At 33.0% G+C, this 15225-nt stretch overlaps 1 protein-coding gene across 12 annotated transcripts in view; it reads left to right on the top strand.

The window, feature by feature from the left end:
* CEP290 (centrosomal protein 290) overlaps nucleotides 1-15225 on the top strand; it is a 51178-nt gene that overhangs the window by 14360 nt on the left and 21593 nt on the right. For 11 of the 12 annotated variants that reach the window (XR_014942915.1, XR_014942914.1, XR_014942910.1 and 8 more), the window contains exons 19-31: nucleotides 231-315; nucleotides 1653-1795; nucleotides 2286-2450; nucleotides 3357-3506; nucleotides 3868-3983; nucleotides 5893-5995; nucleotides 7003-7233; nucleotides 7789-7962; nucleotides 9379-9490; nucleotides 10586-10791; nucleotides 12604-12755; nucleotides 13475-13586; nucleotides 14333-14788. Coding sequence is in view for 6 of the 12 variants with exons in the window: in XM_085538118.1 (XP_085394244.1) it covers nucleotides 231-315; nucleotides 1653-1795; nucleotides 2286-2450; nucleotides 3357-3506; nucleotides 3868-3983; nucleotides 5893-5995; nucleotides 7003-7233; nucleotides 7789-7962; nucleotides 9379-9490; nucleotides 10586-10791; nucleotides 12604-12755; nucleotides 13475-13586; nucleotides 14333-14788 (2205 nt within the window). In the remaining 6 variants the exon portion in view is untranslated. Of the gene's footprint in view, nucleotides 1-230; nucleotides 316-1652; nucleotides 1796-2285; nucleotides 2451-3356; nucleotides 3507-3867; nucleotides 3984-5892; nucleotides 5996-7002; nucleotides 7234-7749; nucleotides 7963-9378; nucleotides 9491-10585; nucleotides 10792-12603; nucleotides 12756-13474; nucleotides 13587-14332; nucleotides 14789-15225 lie in introns of those variants that run through there. The other variant, XM_085538171.1, reaches the window with a different exon arrangement.

Raw genomic sequence — 15225 nt, 5'->3', positions numbered from 1 at the left:
CTTTCCTAGATGGTTTTGTTGATGCCAGACTATTTCTTTAATAGTTCCCCATGTTTTAACACCTTGTTTTGTTTCATATCCTATTATAATTTCACTGTTGACTATAGTGGGTTAGAATTTTTTCAAATGTTCCATTCTTATTCAACATTTCATAACTGCAGAGTCTTAATTATAATTTTACTACTAATAGTCCTAATTTACAATTTTTAATTCCTTTTTTGTTTCTTTAGAATGCGTATCTTGCAAATGAGTTGAGGGAGAGAGAGAGAGATTTGGAAAAGAACAGGACTGTAATAGTCAAATTTCAATCTAAATGTAAGTTGAAACAACGTATTTTAAAAATTGCAGTGTTATCAGATACTTGTAGATTGCTTGTTTATTTGTTCTATTTTTTGTGACTGTGACAACAAATATTCACCCTTGCAGTTTCTTTTAAATGCAGTTTAGTTTGGTGTCTTTCACAATGGTTGAATTTGTAAAGCACATAGAATTTTTTTATACAGTTGATACCATTGTATGGAAGTTGTTTCTGAACTGATCCAGATTTTAGCACAGTGATTGCAAACATAAATAGAATTTGTCAAATAAGAATTTCTTTGAATTGTCTTTAATGCCATTTTAAATCAAAACATTGTATTCATATGTGTATATGTTGTCTATTAATGCATGTGTATTTCTAATTTTAAAATTAAATCAGTGGTAATACAAGAAACATAGTTTATTCATACTAAATACATTGAACAAGAAAACTCCTTTTAAATAACTGGATCTAAGGAAATCTTTAAGTCTGTGAGAGATCTTATTATAATGGATGTGCATTTTCCTTGCTTAATTGTGCTTTCCTTCTCCAGGAAATCTTTGAGCAATTAAGTTCAATTTCTACTAGTGTACATGTGTCTGCTGTCTGAGGTGTTACGTGCAGGCTCTGAAATAGAAACAATGCTAATTTATTTATACAAGGATCTTCATGTTTCCTATAGAGTTTGGATTCTAAAAATTCTTTTTGGCTTTTCAAAATAGACTTGGTGACACTACTCAAATTACTTCACATTTTACAGTTCACATCTCAGTCCTGAGGACAGCCAGGCATGTTTTCAAGATGCAGAGAACCTTCTCAAGATTTTGTCATGTCTGTCCATATATCTAACTGTATCTACAGATATCTGTCTATCTGGGTATTTATTTCATGTTTCTACACTTCTTCCATTCTAGAAACTAGAATTTCACTTGAATGACAAATGGAAAGTAGGAAAACTATAAGTCCTTATTACACCCAAAGAATTTAAATGTTCTATTTTTACCAGTGTATACCAAGAATTCCAGCTATCCCTTTATTTGTCATTGTTACACACAAATATTTCCAAAATGGCTATGTTTTTGGATCTGTGAGAACTGGTCAGACAGGCTACTAAAGAACTTTAAAAAGTTTTGGGAAACGTGGAATACTGAGATGTTCAGTAAAGTCAGATGTTTTCCCATGAAGGATTTCTCTATTGTTTTGTTGATATTTCTCCAGCAAAAATCTTCTGAGTTTGTTTTGTCTGTCTGTAATATGAATGGTATATATAATATCAAGAGATGCTATGATAAAATGTTCTAGTAAGTAAATCATATTAAAGTGCTTTTAGACACATTAACAATATTTATTGCAGTAAAAGAATTATCAGAAGAGAATAAACAACTTGAACAAGGAATGAAAGAAATATTACAAGCTGTGAAGGAAACGCAGAAGGATGCCACAGTAAAGGGAGGAGAAACAGCCTTAATAATCCCTAGTTTGGATCGTTTAGTTAGTGTAAGTTTACTCTCTTACTATTTGACCTAATGTGATTTTTAGGCTATTTTTTTATTTGATTATTGTATAATTTAGTAGTAGCTGTTATATACTTCCTTACAAGTAAAAGTGGAATTACATAATGTGATTCATCGGTAAAAATTAACAAGTAAAAAAAGAAGAGTTGGAAAAAAAAAATAATAAAATTGATCACATAGTGTGAAGCTGACTTGGGTAATTTTACTGTCCCAGACAGAAAGCTTAATATAAGAATTAATTTGCAAGTGTTACATCTGTGCAAGATCTACAGGAAATGTTGAAGAAACATTATTTTAAAATTATACTGAAAAATTAGTGTTTTTATAGGAAAATATGATCTTTTATATTATAGTATATGGTACATATATTATCGGCAAAAAGATGAGCAGATTAAAAAAAGTTAAAATGCCTGTTTTTCTAATATTTTCTCTACTTTTTCTCCATTGTGTGAATTAAATGTTTACTATCCTAGGCAATTGAATCAAAGAACACAGACGGAATCTTTGATGCTAGTGTGCACTTGAAAGCTCAGGTTGATCAGCTTACAGGACGAAATGAAGAATTAAGACAGGAACTGAAACAAACTCAGAAAGAGTCAACAAATTACTCTAATCAGCTGGCAAAAGCAAATGAAAAGGTATACAATTTATATTTAATAGTTTATTTTGTACTTGAAAAATGGCTACTGTGATAATTTAGAACAAAAGCACACAATGTGTAAGTTGCTGAAATTAGGTAATGAAAGCAGTGTAATTAAACAAATCTTTATTTATTGAATTTATGAATACAAAACATTTTAAGTTCAAATGTTATTATTCTTATTGTTATTTCGGCCTTGGAATACCCTGTGATGTTGAAACACAAATAGTGCTGGCTATCTTTTCGAAAGTGCTGTACCAAAAAAAACTTACAGATTTCTTTCTTAAAAAAGCGAAATCTGATTAAGTGTTCTAAAAATGGTGAACAATTCCCTAAAATGATTCTTCTGTATGATTTTTTCTGTATACTAGATTCTTCTGAATTCTGGGCCAGGAGTCAGGAAAGGAATTAGACTGTATCTTAGAAGAAGACAAATATAACTTTGCCCCTGATGATACCTTCTGAAATACAAAAAGATTTCCCTGCAACTAATATTCTAGAATAATGTTTTGTGTACTGTTAGACTAAAGAATTGGAGAACTTTAAGAAGTGAAAGAGCAAAGATTCGTTTAGAATAAGCCATCATATAGCCACTGCAATAATTCTATCCTAAACATCCTAAACTTAGTCTTTTAAAAAGTTAAAATCTGCCCTGATTTTTGGAGTCATTGATCCATTTAGGTCAATATACTATGCATTTAATAATTTATGGAATCACCTTATTTTTAAATGTTTGCTTTCTATGAATGCTTTAGAATGTAAGTGGAACTAAATTAGATAGGTAATCACAACTGACTTAAAAATATTAGAAAGCCAATATGTTCTCCATCAATTGGATGTTTTTTAATTGAATAAAAAAGAGTTGTTGTTATTGTTATTTTGTTGTTTTCTTTCTTTTCTTTAGATTACACAACTGAATAATGAAATTTGCGTATTACGTCAATCTGAAAGTGCCAATATTGTCTTCAAAACAGTGAATCTTCCAGAAGGGATGGTTCCTTCAAGTGTAAACATAATTAATTCTTTGAATGAATATTTAATACTACTTATACAGGTAATGTATTTACCTCTTGATACTGAGAATATTTCTAACATATTGCTAATTCTTCCAAAATCTACTACGATGTCATGCATAGACATAGGAGAGACCTCCAAGATTGTTTTGAAGTTTGATATCTGGAAGTTATTTGGACAATTCTGTTTTTCTGTTGTTGTTGTTTACTTTTTAAGCTGTAAATGTTTTGCTTTGCTGTAAACCCAAAAGATGTTTGGATTTCTTGTGTTTAAAATCTGAATTTTAGATAAGAATCTACTTCCTTGTTCAGCTGGATCTTCTGTAATTCTGACTAGTGCTTTTATGTTTAAAGGCTGTAATAATGACTTTGATTTTTCTTTATTTGGGAAACAATCATTAGGAACTGGAAAATAAAGAACAGCTACTTAAAAAATCAGAAGATGCAGTAGAGGACTATAAACGAAAATTTGCGGTAATTCGTCATCAACAAGGCTTGATTTATAAAGAATATCAAAGGTATTTTTCTTCTCTATAGTTTTCAGTTCAAATATCTACATTTAATAATTTTGAATCAAGATTTACAGCTACACTGGAGTGGAGTGGTTCTTTGGTTACTGTCAGAAACACTGCTCATCTTGGAACTGGACATCCTGTATATTCTTTAGTCCTGAAAAAACTCAGAAAACTCTTACATAAAATTTCTACCACATTTTTTTCTTCATAATTTAAAATGAGAATTGCATTGTACTTTCTGCATCTGATTTCTGATATTTATTAGAATTTCGTATTACTGGCTTTCACATCACATGTAGTCCTAGCAGTTTTTCAGAGTGAGAAAAAAACACCAGAAAATGGTTATCCAAAGAGGACATCTCTTTTTCAGAATTTCAGATCTTCAGTCCCTTATGCTTGTTTCTCTCAGTTCCTTCATATGTTTAATTGAATCGAATTTCTATGAAGTTCTTCTTACAGTCAAAATAAAGGACCTTAATTTGCTAAAAGCATGGGAGTCAATCTGCTGATTTGGGTTGCTTGCAGCAGACTACTAGTTGTTGTATCCTTTCTGTTTTGTGATTTGAATGAGCAGTGACTGGATGACTTCTCGAAAAATTGTGTTTCATCTTGTAGGGGCTTCTGTTTGTTTACTGAGTCAGTTAAGATTACCCAGATAATGTTATCATTGAGGCATTAAGGGGTATAATATATTGTCTCATTTACAACTTGATTACATACCTCAGTCACAGGGAGGGACCTGCAGAGAAGGACCTAAGTGTCTGTTGGACAGCAGGTTGGGCATGAGCCAGCAGTATACCCTGGGTATGCATTAAAAAGGAGATCAAGGGAGGTAATCTACTCTGCCCTGTTGAGGCCTCACATCGATTATTGTGTCCAGTTCTGGGCTCCCTGGTACAAAAAAGACAGGGATCTCTTTGAAAGTGTCCAGCAGGGGCCCATGAAGATGGTAAAGGGCCTGGAGTTCCTCTCTTATGAGGAAAGGATTAGCAACCTGTGTCTGTTCAGCCTCGAGAAAAGAAGACTGGGAAGAGATCTGATCATTGTCTATAGATAACTAAGGTGAGGGAGACAAAGGGATGAGGCCTGACTCTTTTCATCAGTGCGCAGTGACAGGACAAGGGCAAATGGCCAGAAACTGACACACAGGAAGTTCGACACAAATGTGCATAAGAACTTTTTCATGGTAAGGGTGACGGAGCACTGGCTGCCCAGAGAGGTTGTGGAGACTCCTTATCTGTAGATATTCAGGACCTGCCTGGATGCCTACCTGTCCAATTTTGTCTAGGGAGACACCTTTGGCAGGCAGCTTGCACCAGATGACATGATCTCTAGAGGTCTCTTCGTGCTGCTACAGTTCTATAATTCTGTGATAATTCAAGGCTTCTTCTCTAAATGTGTTACAGGTTGAAGTAAGTGGAGGAGATTCTTTGATAGAGGAGAGTAATTTTAGCCATCGCAAGTCTTAATGGTTTTATGTTTGTATTTTTTAACTGAAATAGAAAAGCTAGAGTGGGAAATGATGATGTCTGTGCACCTGAAACAAAATGAATGCTATGGGAGAAAAGACTTGCAAGGCCGTTGGACATTTGAGTTAATATTACATCAGCCCCTGCTTGCCTTTTTCTTCTTCTTCTTCTTCTTTTTTTTTTTTTTTAATTTGGTCCTCTAATGCTGATCTTGTATACAGGGAGTCTAAGTGTAATTTTGCCTATTTTCTGAGGGAAATCATTAATCTAGCTGCTATTTTTCAGTTATCTGCCTATAACTTATAATACCTTTAAAAAATTACATTATTGCATTAGAAAAATAATCATCTTGGTTTGCAGTATTTCAGAGTTGGCTTAGTTACAGTTTGAAAATCGCCAAGTGCTTCATGATTCTAAATGAATGTATTTAATTACTCTTTTAGAGAAAAGGAAAACTGGCAGAAAGAATTAGAAGAAATGAAAGAGGAGAAGAAAAAGCTGGAGGAGCAAAAAGAACAAGATGCTACAAAAATAAAGGAGTATTTAGTAAGTACTTTGGTTTCCACGTTAAAAACATATTCATAAGTAGAAACTAATAAGGAGTGATTATAAAACAGTACTGTAATTTATTAGAATAGGAAAATGTTGCACAGGGAAAATCTGCTCAATAAAAATCTAATCAGAAGGGAAATTATGTATTATTGAAATGTAATTAACTGTCAGGGAACTGTGCACTCAAAATCAAGAATACAGAAAGTAAACCATGCTTATTGTTAAGACATCTACGGCATATTTCTCTAGGCCTAAAAAGCAGAAGGCATGCTTGTTGTTAAGGAACTAGATTTTTGAATTGCTTTGGGCTTCCAGGATTCTGGGGTTTTTTTGTAGCCACAAAACTACTCTTCTTCATTAGGGTCAGAGAAATCTGTGATTTTATACAGCTCAGTTCCTTTTCTCTGCTTTCTTGGCTGATGTGTACAACAGCAAAGCTAAAGCTCATGTGTCTTCTGTGACCTGAGTCACTGTGGTTTCTTTCCACAACCCTCCAGTATATATAAATGTGCGTACAAACATGCGCACACACATGTATGTCTATGAGAGCACAGAGATCATGTCATTACTTTACAAATCTCAGTTATCAAAATATGGGTCTTAAAGCAGGTCCTTGTTAGTGTTTGTTAGGTACCGTGCTAATTTTATTTAGTCTAGAAGATGATTCAAATACATTTTGTTATGATTAGAAACATATGTAAGGCTAGCAAAAGAATGAAAAATGTTGAATATGTAGAGAATTATTTTAATTCTGTTTGCAGACTGTTCTTCAGAAATCAATGAATTAGAAGATTTAAATTTTTTCTTTCCTTGTATGTTTATGCATGTATTTAGGCTGCATGTATATTTTACCACAAAAATAAATTATTTCAGATGAATGGAATTACGAAAATTAGCTTAGTAAATGTATTTCGATAAGGGAAACATGTCAGCATCAATGGATTTGAACTCTACCATATTTCTGTACAAGATTCTGGTTTACAAAAAGTATTTTTTTACAGAATTTACTCAGTGCACTTGAGCTGGACCCTGATGAAACTAAAAAATGGCTTGCAGAAAATAATAGAAAAATAACTGTTTTATGCGTTAATGAAAAGTCATTAGCAAGGCAGTGTACCACTTTGCTTGAGATGGAACAACGTCTTAGAAAAGAAAATGAGAAATTGAAAAATGAAATTACACATATGGAGATTGCAGTTGAAGGGAAGATTGGACATTTACAACGATTCAAGGTATAGTTAATAGCAGTAATTAGTAAGCATTTTTACGTTTACAATTTGATAGTAAATATACCTTTTAAAAAAACTTGAGCAGTTCTAGTTTTTTGAGTCCTTTATGTAAGTGCTTGCTCAGTGCTGTTTTATTAAAGCATTCTTTGTATTTTAAGAAGTGTAATAATATGGAATCTGTTTTCTTCTGCCGAAATAGTTTTAACAAGTTCTTTTTATTGAAAGTTTCATATGAAATCATATCACGCTTTTTGTTCCTTCAGTTTGATAGAGCCTGCATTAACTCATTTTTATAAAATATGTTTTTTCAAGTGTGTTAGGATTTAAAGGTAGCTAATGATAGAATGATGTAGACAGTTCAACACCAGCAAAAATTTGTGTTTGTTGCAAACAGTGCATAAAGTGCATAAAGATGTCTGTTAATGTAGTAAGTTAAAACAGTATCGTATTTTAACATTGTAATAACTATTCTTTCTCTCTCTCTCTCTCTCTCTCTCTTTTTTTTTTTCCTTAATCTAGTTTAATCTTGTTAACCCACTGTATTGATTATTTTCATAGGAAATGGCTAGCTTTAAGATTGCAGCTCTGCAAAAAGTTTTGGATGGTAGCGTCCCATTGTCTGAACTAGAACTGGCTAATAAGCAGTATAATGCATTAACTGCTAAATACAGGGATATGTTACAAAAAGATAATTTGCTCGTCCAGAGGACAACAAAAATGGAACACATGGAGGTAATGTCTGTGTTGCCTTTGAGCCTTTGTTTCGAACTTTCCTGCTTGGTTACTAGAAAGATGGAACTCGTCTTCTATAGCGTTGGAAGTCCTAACAACTAAAACTACAAATTAAAACATTTCTATTATTAGTATGAGATGTTGGAGCAAGTCTAATTGTTGCTATCAAATTTTAATTTGCTTACCTGGTAATTTGTTAGTGTAGTAAGAAACATGAAAAGTCCTGGCTTTCATTCCATGCTTAAGAGCTTTTTGTTTAATTTGTTTTTGGTATTGTGGTTGGGTTGTTCTGGTTTGCTGAGGATGTTCTTCTGGGGTGCTTTGATTAACAAAACCAGGCTGGCAAACACCATGTCTTTTACAGTTTTCAGTGTTAGAGATCATAGGGAAAGTAGAATAAGTGCACCCTTTTATTCGAAAGAAAGTACTTTACCTCATTCTTGAGTTACAAGAATGTAACTCTTCCAAAGGGCAGTATCTGTGGTTGTGAAATGAAGAAATAAATCACCAAAGGTTTGTGATGTGTTTGCAGCATGAAATAGACACTGAAAATAGGCATGTATTTCTGAAAAAGAGAGCTTATTCACAGAGGACTGTAAAATTAGTTTCAAAGCTGAGTTTCTACCTTCTGCCCTGCATTTGTGTCAGATGTAATGGTCTATGAAAGTATGAATAGTTAGAATTAATTATCTTGTCTTTTGGGTGTTTGTGGTTGGTAAGTATGTGTGAGGGGTAAACTAAGTGAACAATTAAATTTGTCTTTAATAGTTATGTATAATGTATATGTAATGTTGTTGAATTTTGTTAGCTATATTGAGGAATGATTCTTTATATGTTTTATGGTTTGTTTGTTGTTTTTGTTTTTGTTTTTGTGTGAAAATTTTTAGTATATATTTCAGGAATTTGACAGTTAAATAATCATTTATCAATAGCAACCTAAAACTATGTTTAGAAAATTAGAAATTGAAATTAATAAGAATTCCATTTGTTCCATTGGTTAATGTGGAGATTTATATTTTTGTGTGGAGATGTGTGGCATCCTGTTTGATACCTGAAAGATCTAAAAGAAGCCTAATGATCAATCTCAAACATGTACTTAGGTGTAAGATGAAATATGCTCTAGAAGTACTTCTCTTCCTGCTGGAAATGGTACACTTAGTATGACAAACTTAAACCATCTGGAATTAGATGGAGAAATCTAGGAACCAAAGTCACTGTGATGATAAATATTCATGGCAGTAGTAGTTCGACAGTAAAATTCAACAGAAAAAAATTTATTAGGCAACTTAAGCTATTCTGTTCCAAAACATAAATTTATTGTACTTACATAAAATGTGCTAAGATTTTAGATAATGAACATCAAGTCTTCTAGAGTTTAATAATTTGCTGTTATGCTGCAAATTTTCTGTCATGTAGCATGAAAATGAATCCTTAAAAGAACAGATAAATTTCTTGAATAAGGAACTGGAAATCACCAAAGAGAAACTTCATACTGTAGAACAGGCTTGGGAACAAATGACTAAACTGGGTAAGTATGGAGGTTGAATTGCAACATTAAAAAACAAATAGTACTTTCTTTGTAAAAGTTGCATTTTACATATTTTAAAATTCAGGCATCTGTTTTAAGGAAAAAGTCAAAATTATTTTGTACCTTCAATTAATAGTCTTTTTTTTTTTTTTTTTTTTCCAAATAATTTCTGTGTGATTTTTTTTTCTTCTTTTGTTTGGTTTCATTTTACCTAACTATCCTACCAAAACCAAGATTGTTTTTTGTGTGTGTGGTTTTTTGTTTTCTTTTTTATCTCTGGAAACTATTCTGCATTGACTTTTGGGTCAATGGTTTGAAAGCCAGAATTTTCAAAGCTCCATTTACTGATTTTATTTTTTATTTTTTCCTAACTCAATTGTTAGTCAAAGTACTTCGTTGGTGGTCAGAAAAATGATCTCTTTTTCCTGGATTCACATTCCAAAACAAAATGTTTTGTTGTTTTTTTTTGTTTTTTTTTTTCCAGCATCTGGGGCTTCCTTGTTTACATTTTACTTTCATTCTCATTATTCAAGAAGAACTCATCCAGTTATTTTTCTTTTAAAGATTTTTAATTAAATTTCCTGAAGATTTGCCAGCTGAAAGAAGACAGAGTAAACACTGAAAGTAGTTATTAGTTTCTCTAACCATAGTTGCAGATACACCCATTTAAGATCGATAATAACATTTTATCCTGATCCGATTTTTTTAAGATGTAATAGGGTAATACTTTTTAGATAGCTGTGCCTTCAGCTTAAGAAGCAATATAGAATCATAGAATGGATTGGGTTGGAAGGGACCTCAAGGATCATCAAATTCCATCCCTCTTACCACAGTCAGGGTTGCCAACTGCTAGATAATTACAAGACCAGCCTGCCCAGGGCCCCACCCAACCTGGCCTTAAACACTCCCAGGGATGGGCAGTGTGTTCCAGCACCTTATCACTCACTCAGTAAATCATTTCCCCAGCATCTAATCTGATGTACATTTAGGTAAAGTTTCTATAACAAGGATAAAGAAAGACTCCTTCAAGGTGTAAATAATTTTCATTGTTGAATCAGCCTACGTATTCTGTAATGTAAATATTTTTGAATATAGGAGATGACAATACCATGGACAAGGCAACAAAAGCAATTACCAACAGTGACATTTCATCAATTTCTAAGAAAATTGCCATGTTGGAAATTAAGGAACTAAATGAAAGACAGAGAGCAGAACATTCCCAAAGTATGTATGAACATTTAAGGAATACTTTAAAGCAAGTAGAAGAACGCAATTTTGAACTGGAAACAAAGTTTGCTGAGGTAAGATTTAACACATGATTTAACACATTAGAAACATCCTTGAGTTTTTTGTAAAGTATTTGTCAGTTATGTGTCATTATGACTGACAAATGTATGATGCAAAATATAGATGCCTTTTATGAGTTGTAAATTTGTATGACTGGGCATGTGTTTAAAAAAAATATGACTGTTTATTTCAAATAACATTTGTTCTCCATAAAGCACATGATGAGTAACTTGACATAGTTTTCTAGTTCATCAGCAGATTCCTAGGAAGAAGCCTGTTATTTCAATTGTTAGACCTTTGTAAGAGAGTGTCATGATTCTTTTGCAGGCTGTGTTCTTATGTCACATACCAAGATTACAATTTTCTGTAATACAGGAATAGAAGGCATGAGCTGTTGAACTGATGATCTTTGTAATTATTCTTCGTATCAGTTTTAATCTTGGTGGATTTTTGTCCCCAGTATTTGTATTTGAAATTTGTTTTATAAATTCACTATTTAATAGGAGAGTTTATTCAGTTTTTTAAATTCTAGTTTTTCTGATATTTTTAGAGCCTCTTTTGACAGAATAATTTCTTCTATTTCATTAATAGCTCAGGCATTATTTTGGGTAATTAATGAAATTTGAGCAATCACTTTGAGAATAGGAAATCTTCACATTCTAAACTCATAAATCTATTTCAGTGTAAGTTTGTTTTCTTACCCTTTTCACAGTTCCCATAAGAACCTCTGAGTAGTTTGATATTTTTTCAGAGTACTGCCTCAAATATATGAAATCCAGACAATAAGATACACCTAACGGTTTTGTTTGTTTAGGAAATTAACTATTTTCTTAATTATAGAATCACCAAGGATGGAAGAGATCTCCATGATCACCTAGTCCAACTGTCCACCTACCACCAGTATTTTCCCACTAAACCATGTCCCTCGGTACAACATCTAAACATTTCTTGAACACTTCCAGGGATGGTGGTTCAACTACCTCCCTGGGCAGCCTGTTCCAGTGCTTGACCACTCTTTCAGAGAGAAATTTTTTGTAATATCCAACTTGAACCTCCCCTTGGTGCAACTTGAGGCCAATCCCTCTCGTCTTATTGCTAGTTATGCTGGAGAAGAAGCAGATCACCACCATGCCACAATTTCCTTTCAGGTAGTTGTAGAGAGTGATAAGGTCTCCGCTGAGCCTCCTCCTCTCCAGACAGAATAGTCCCAGTTCCATCAGCCTCTCTTTTTAAGACTTGTGCTTATTATTTTGTTAATGAGTTGTATCAAATTCATCTGTCATAACTTTATTTGGTAAATTAATTCCTAAGGCTCTGTATGTCTCATAATGCTTTTCATGTGTCCCATCTTTTCCTAATGCTCTTTGATGTGATGCACTGTTTACTCAATATGTAACAATCAGGTTGCTTGATAAAGGTGTTTTTAAAAAAGAACAAAACAAGTATGGTATTAGGAATCTGCGCCATATACTAAATATATAAGTAAAGCAGTTCATTTCTTAAAGAGTTTACAGTTTTACTATTTTTTTCTTTTTTTAGTTTAAAAGCAAGATCTTTGCTGGAATGATTTTATGAAAATTAACTAGCTAATAGGGTTTAATTTAGAAATCTGTTCCATGCTGATCTGTATATCTCTTCCTAAATGCATGCAGTGCTGTGAACAAAAATATGTTTAAGTGGGGAGAAAATAAGTACTTTTTAATTACGGCTGAACAGCGTTTTGTAATGACTTCAAAAGAAGTTACTTCGGGCACTTTGTCTTCTTTGCAGGTTTGGGATCAGTTGTGTGCTTACAATATCATTCTCTTTTCTGATCCTTTTTTAAGCTCACCAAAATCAATCTCGAGGCACAAAAAGTGGAACAGGAATTAAGAGATGAACTGTCAAAAAGTGTAAGTAAGGCAGTGAGCGATGCAGACAGACAACAAATCATGGACCTAGAGAAGCGTGAGATGGAGCTCAAGACTGAAGTATCAAAGTAAGTGATGACGTAACAAATTCATAATGAAGTAGGAATACTTGCATGTAACACTTCAAGTGTTTGATTTTTTTTGACATTTCTGTACGCTAAATTTAGAGTAGAAATTAAGTATTTAATTCAGTTTTTTGTTTCATTGTGATTTGAACAAGGAATTAAATGCTGGCCTGGTCAGATAATCATAAGCATGTCCTAAAATATTCATTTCTAGCCTTTTAAAAAAAAAAAAAATGAAAGTTTTCTTCTGTTTCTATACCACAACCACCCCTAACAAATAATGTAATCCTGTTATATTCCTAAATATAGCTATGGATGTGTGCAGTGATTTTGGTGCTGAAAATGGGGCATTAGACCTGGGGAAGCAGAGAATAGAACAGAGAATGAATTCTGTTGCACATTTATGTCTTGAGCTGGGAGAGAGATAGAGAAGGAGAGAGGTACTTACTTCTAGGAAAAAGCATGACTTTGTTTTCCTTGAGAAGATAAGTGGTAGAAAACTTACAAGAAAAATCCACCATAAAAGGTGAGAAGCAATAGAAAATACTTTTTCTAACAAGACTGCTGAGCAGTAGAGTGCTAAAAATGAAAAAAAAACAACAAATTCTTCAAATTTTTTTTATGAGGGGACAAAATAAGCATCTTCTCATGTTCTGTGTAGGAAAACCTAACAAGTTATTAGGTGGTTTGAAACAACACAATGCTCTTGCTTTTCCTGTAAGGTTGAGAGAACTGTCTGACATTGCAAAAATGCAAGTTGAAGCTCTAGAGGCACGCCAGCAATGCAGAGAGAAAGAAGTGGAATCTCTTAAAATGCAAGTTTTAGACTATCAGGTACAGTAATATTAACATTTGTTAGCATTTCACTTTGATTTTTTATTTTTTTTTTTCTCAGGGAAGGGAAGAAATAAAATAATTTTACAGTAAATGAGGAACCTGTAAAAGTATTTCAGAAGGATTTTACCAAACCTTTCATAATTATGTATATCTTTTTTTTTCCATTTCTAGTTGTACAGCTGGGAAAAAAAAAAATAGAAAAGAAAAAAAAAAAAAAAGAAAGAAAAAGCTTCTTTCCATGTATTTTAGATATATTCCTATATAATTAAGAAGGGTCAGTTTTCAAGCAGAAAATCAAGAGTGTTGGCTGTGTTTTCTTACGGTTTTATTTTTATGAGACAGGCTTTGACTTGTGAAGCTTGAAGATAAAGCTCACTATCTTGTTCTATTACTTGCTAAAACAATTTCCTGGGATTGTCTTCATCTTCTAGAATGGTTTCAATCCCTGGATGTAACACTTCTGCCAGCTTTTATGTTATTATATTCAGTACGCTTGGGCTTGCTTTTCTTCCCTATTTCCTGGTATTTTGGAAAGAAAAAGTTCTTAAGATTGGTATCTGAAAAGGTCTACTTCAAACATATGGTTGTATTAATAAGATTAGAAAAATAAAAAGTTGTTTTTAAAGGCTTGTATCTGTGGAATAAAAAGCATGCAATATATAAAACAGAAAATGTAATAGCTGCATTAATACACTGAAGTAACATACTCAAAAAATAATTTTGCTGTATAATTTTGTTTTTAGTCACAGTCTGATGAAAAAGCACTTATTGCAAAACTGCATCAGCATATCATAGCCCTCCAAGACAGCGAATCTGTTACTATAAGCAAGTTGGAGACTCTAAAATTGAAACTAAAGAAGGTGGAAATCCACAATCTACGCTTAGAGCAGAAACTTGATGACAAAGAGCACGCCTTATATTTTGCGCGACTGGAAGGAAGGAATAGAGCAAAACATCTACAACAGACAGTTCAGTCTTTGCGGAGACAGTTTAGTGGGGCTCTACCTTTAGCACAACAAGAAAAGTTCTCTAGGACAATGATTCAGCTACAGAGTGACAAACTGAAAATCCTAGAAGAAGTTCAGCGTGCCCAGCAGGACCGTCGAAATGCAGAAAGCAGAGCACTGGAGTTGGAGTTGAAACTGAAAAATTTAGAAGAATTATTAACTTCATTGAAGGATACGAGGGGAGCTCAAAAGGTTTGCTTTATTACAACTTTGAATAGCAGTCTGGATCTAGTTTAGCATTTATGCTAAATTTCATTTCAGTGTACTTCCGGGACCTCTTTTATGTAGAGCTTTAAGATCTCAAGATGTACTCTGTCAGAATAAGACAGCTGTCATTATTAGTTTTCCTGTTTTAAAGAAGTAGCCACATGATTGTTTGCTGTGTAAAAGTCAGTTCACTCAGAGTTACTAATTCTCTTTTTCAAATAGGAAATAGGGTCTTACTGTAAATTAAATTGCATTAAATTTAATTAAATTATTAATTAAATTAAATTGCACACTAAATTAAATTAAATACAGAGTAATATTCTGAAGTTCTGTTGCATGAGCTTGTATTGAAATCTTGCTACAAATTCCTGTCTTCTAAATAGACCCAAGGGAAGTACAGTCAGAAATGTTATTGTACCCAT

The sequence above is a fragment of the Coturnix japonica genome, chromosome 1 (genome assembly GCF_054131305.1).
Source record: "Coturnix japonica strain WE chromosome 1, WE-NBRP24, whole genome shotgun sequence".
In the NCBI taxonomy this organism is placed as follows: Eukaryota; Metazoa; Chordata; class Aves; order Galliformes; family Phasianidae; genus Coturnix; species Coturnix japonica.
Note: the sequence above shows the minus strand (reverse complement) of the source record. Positions and strands in the feature narration are given on the sequence as shown.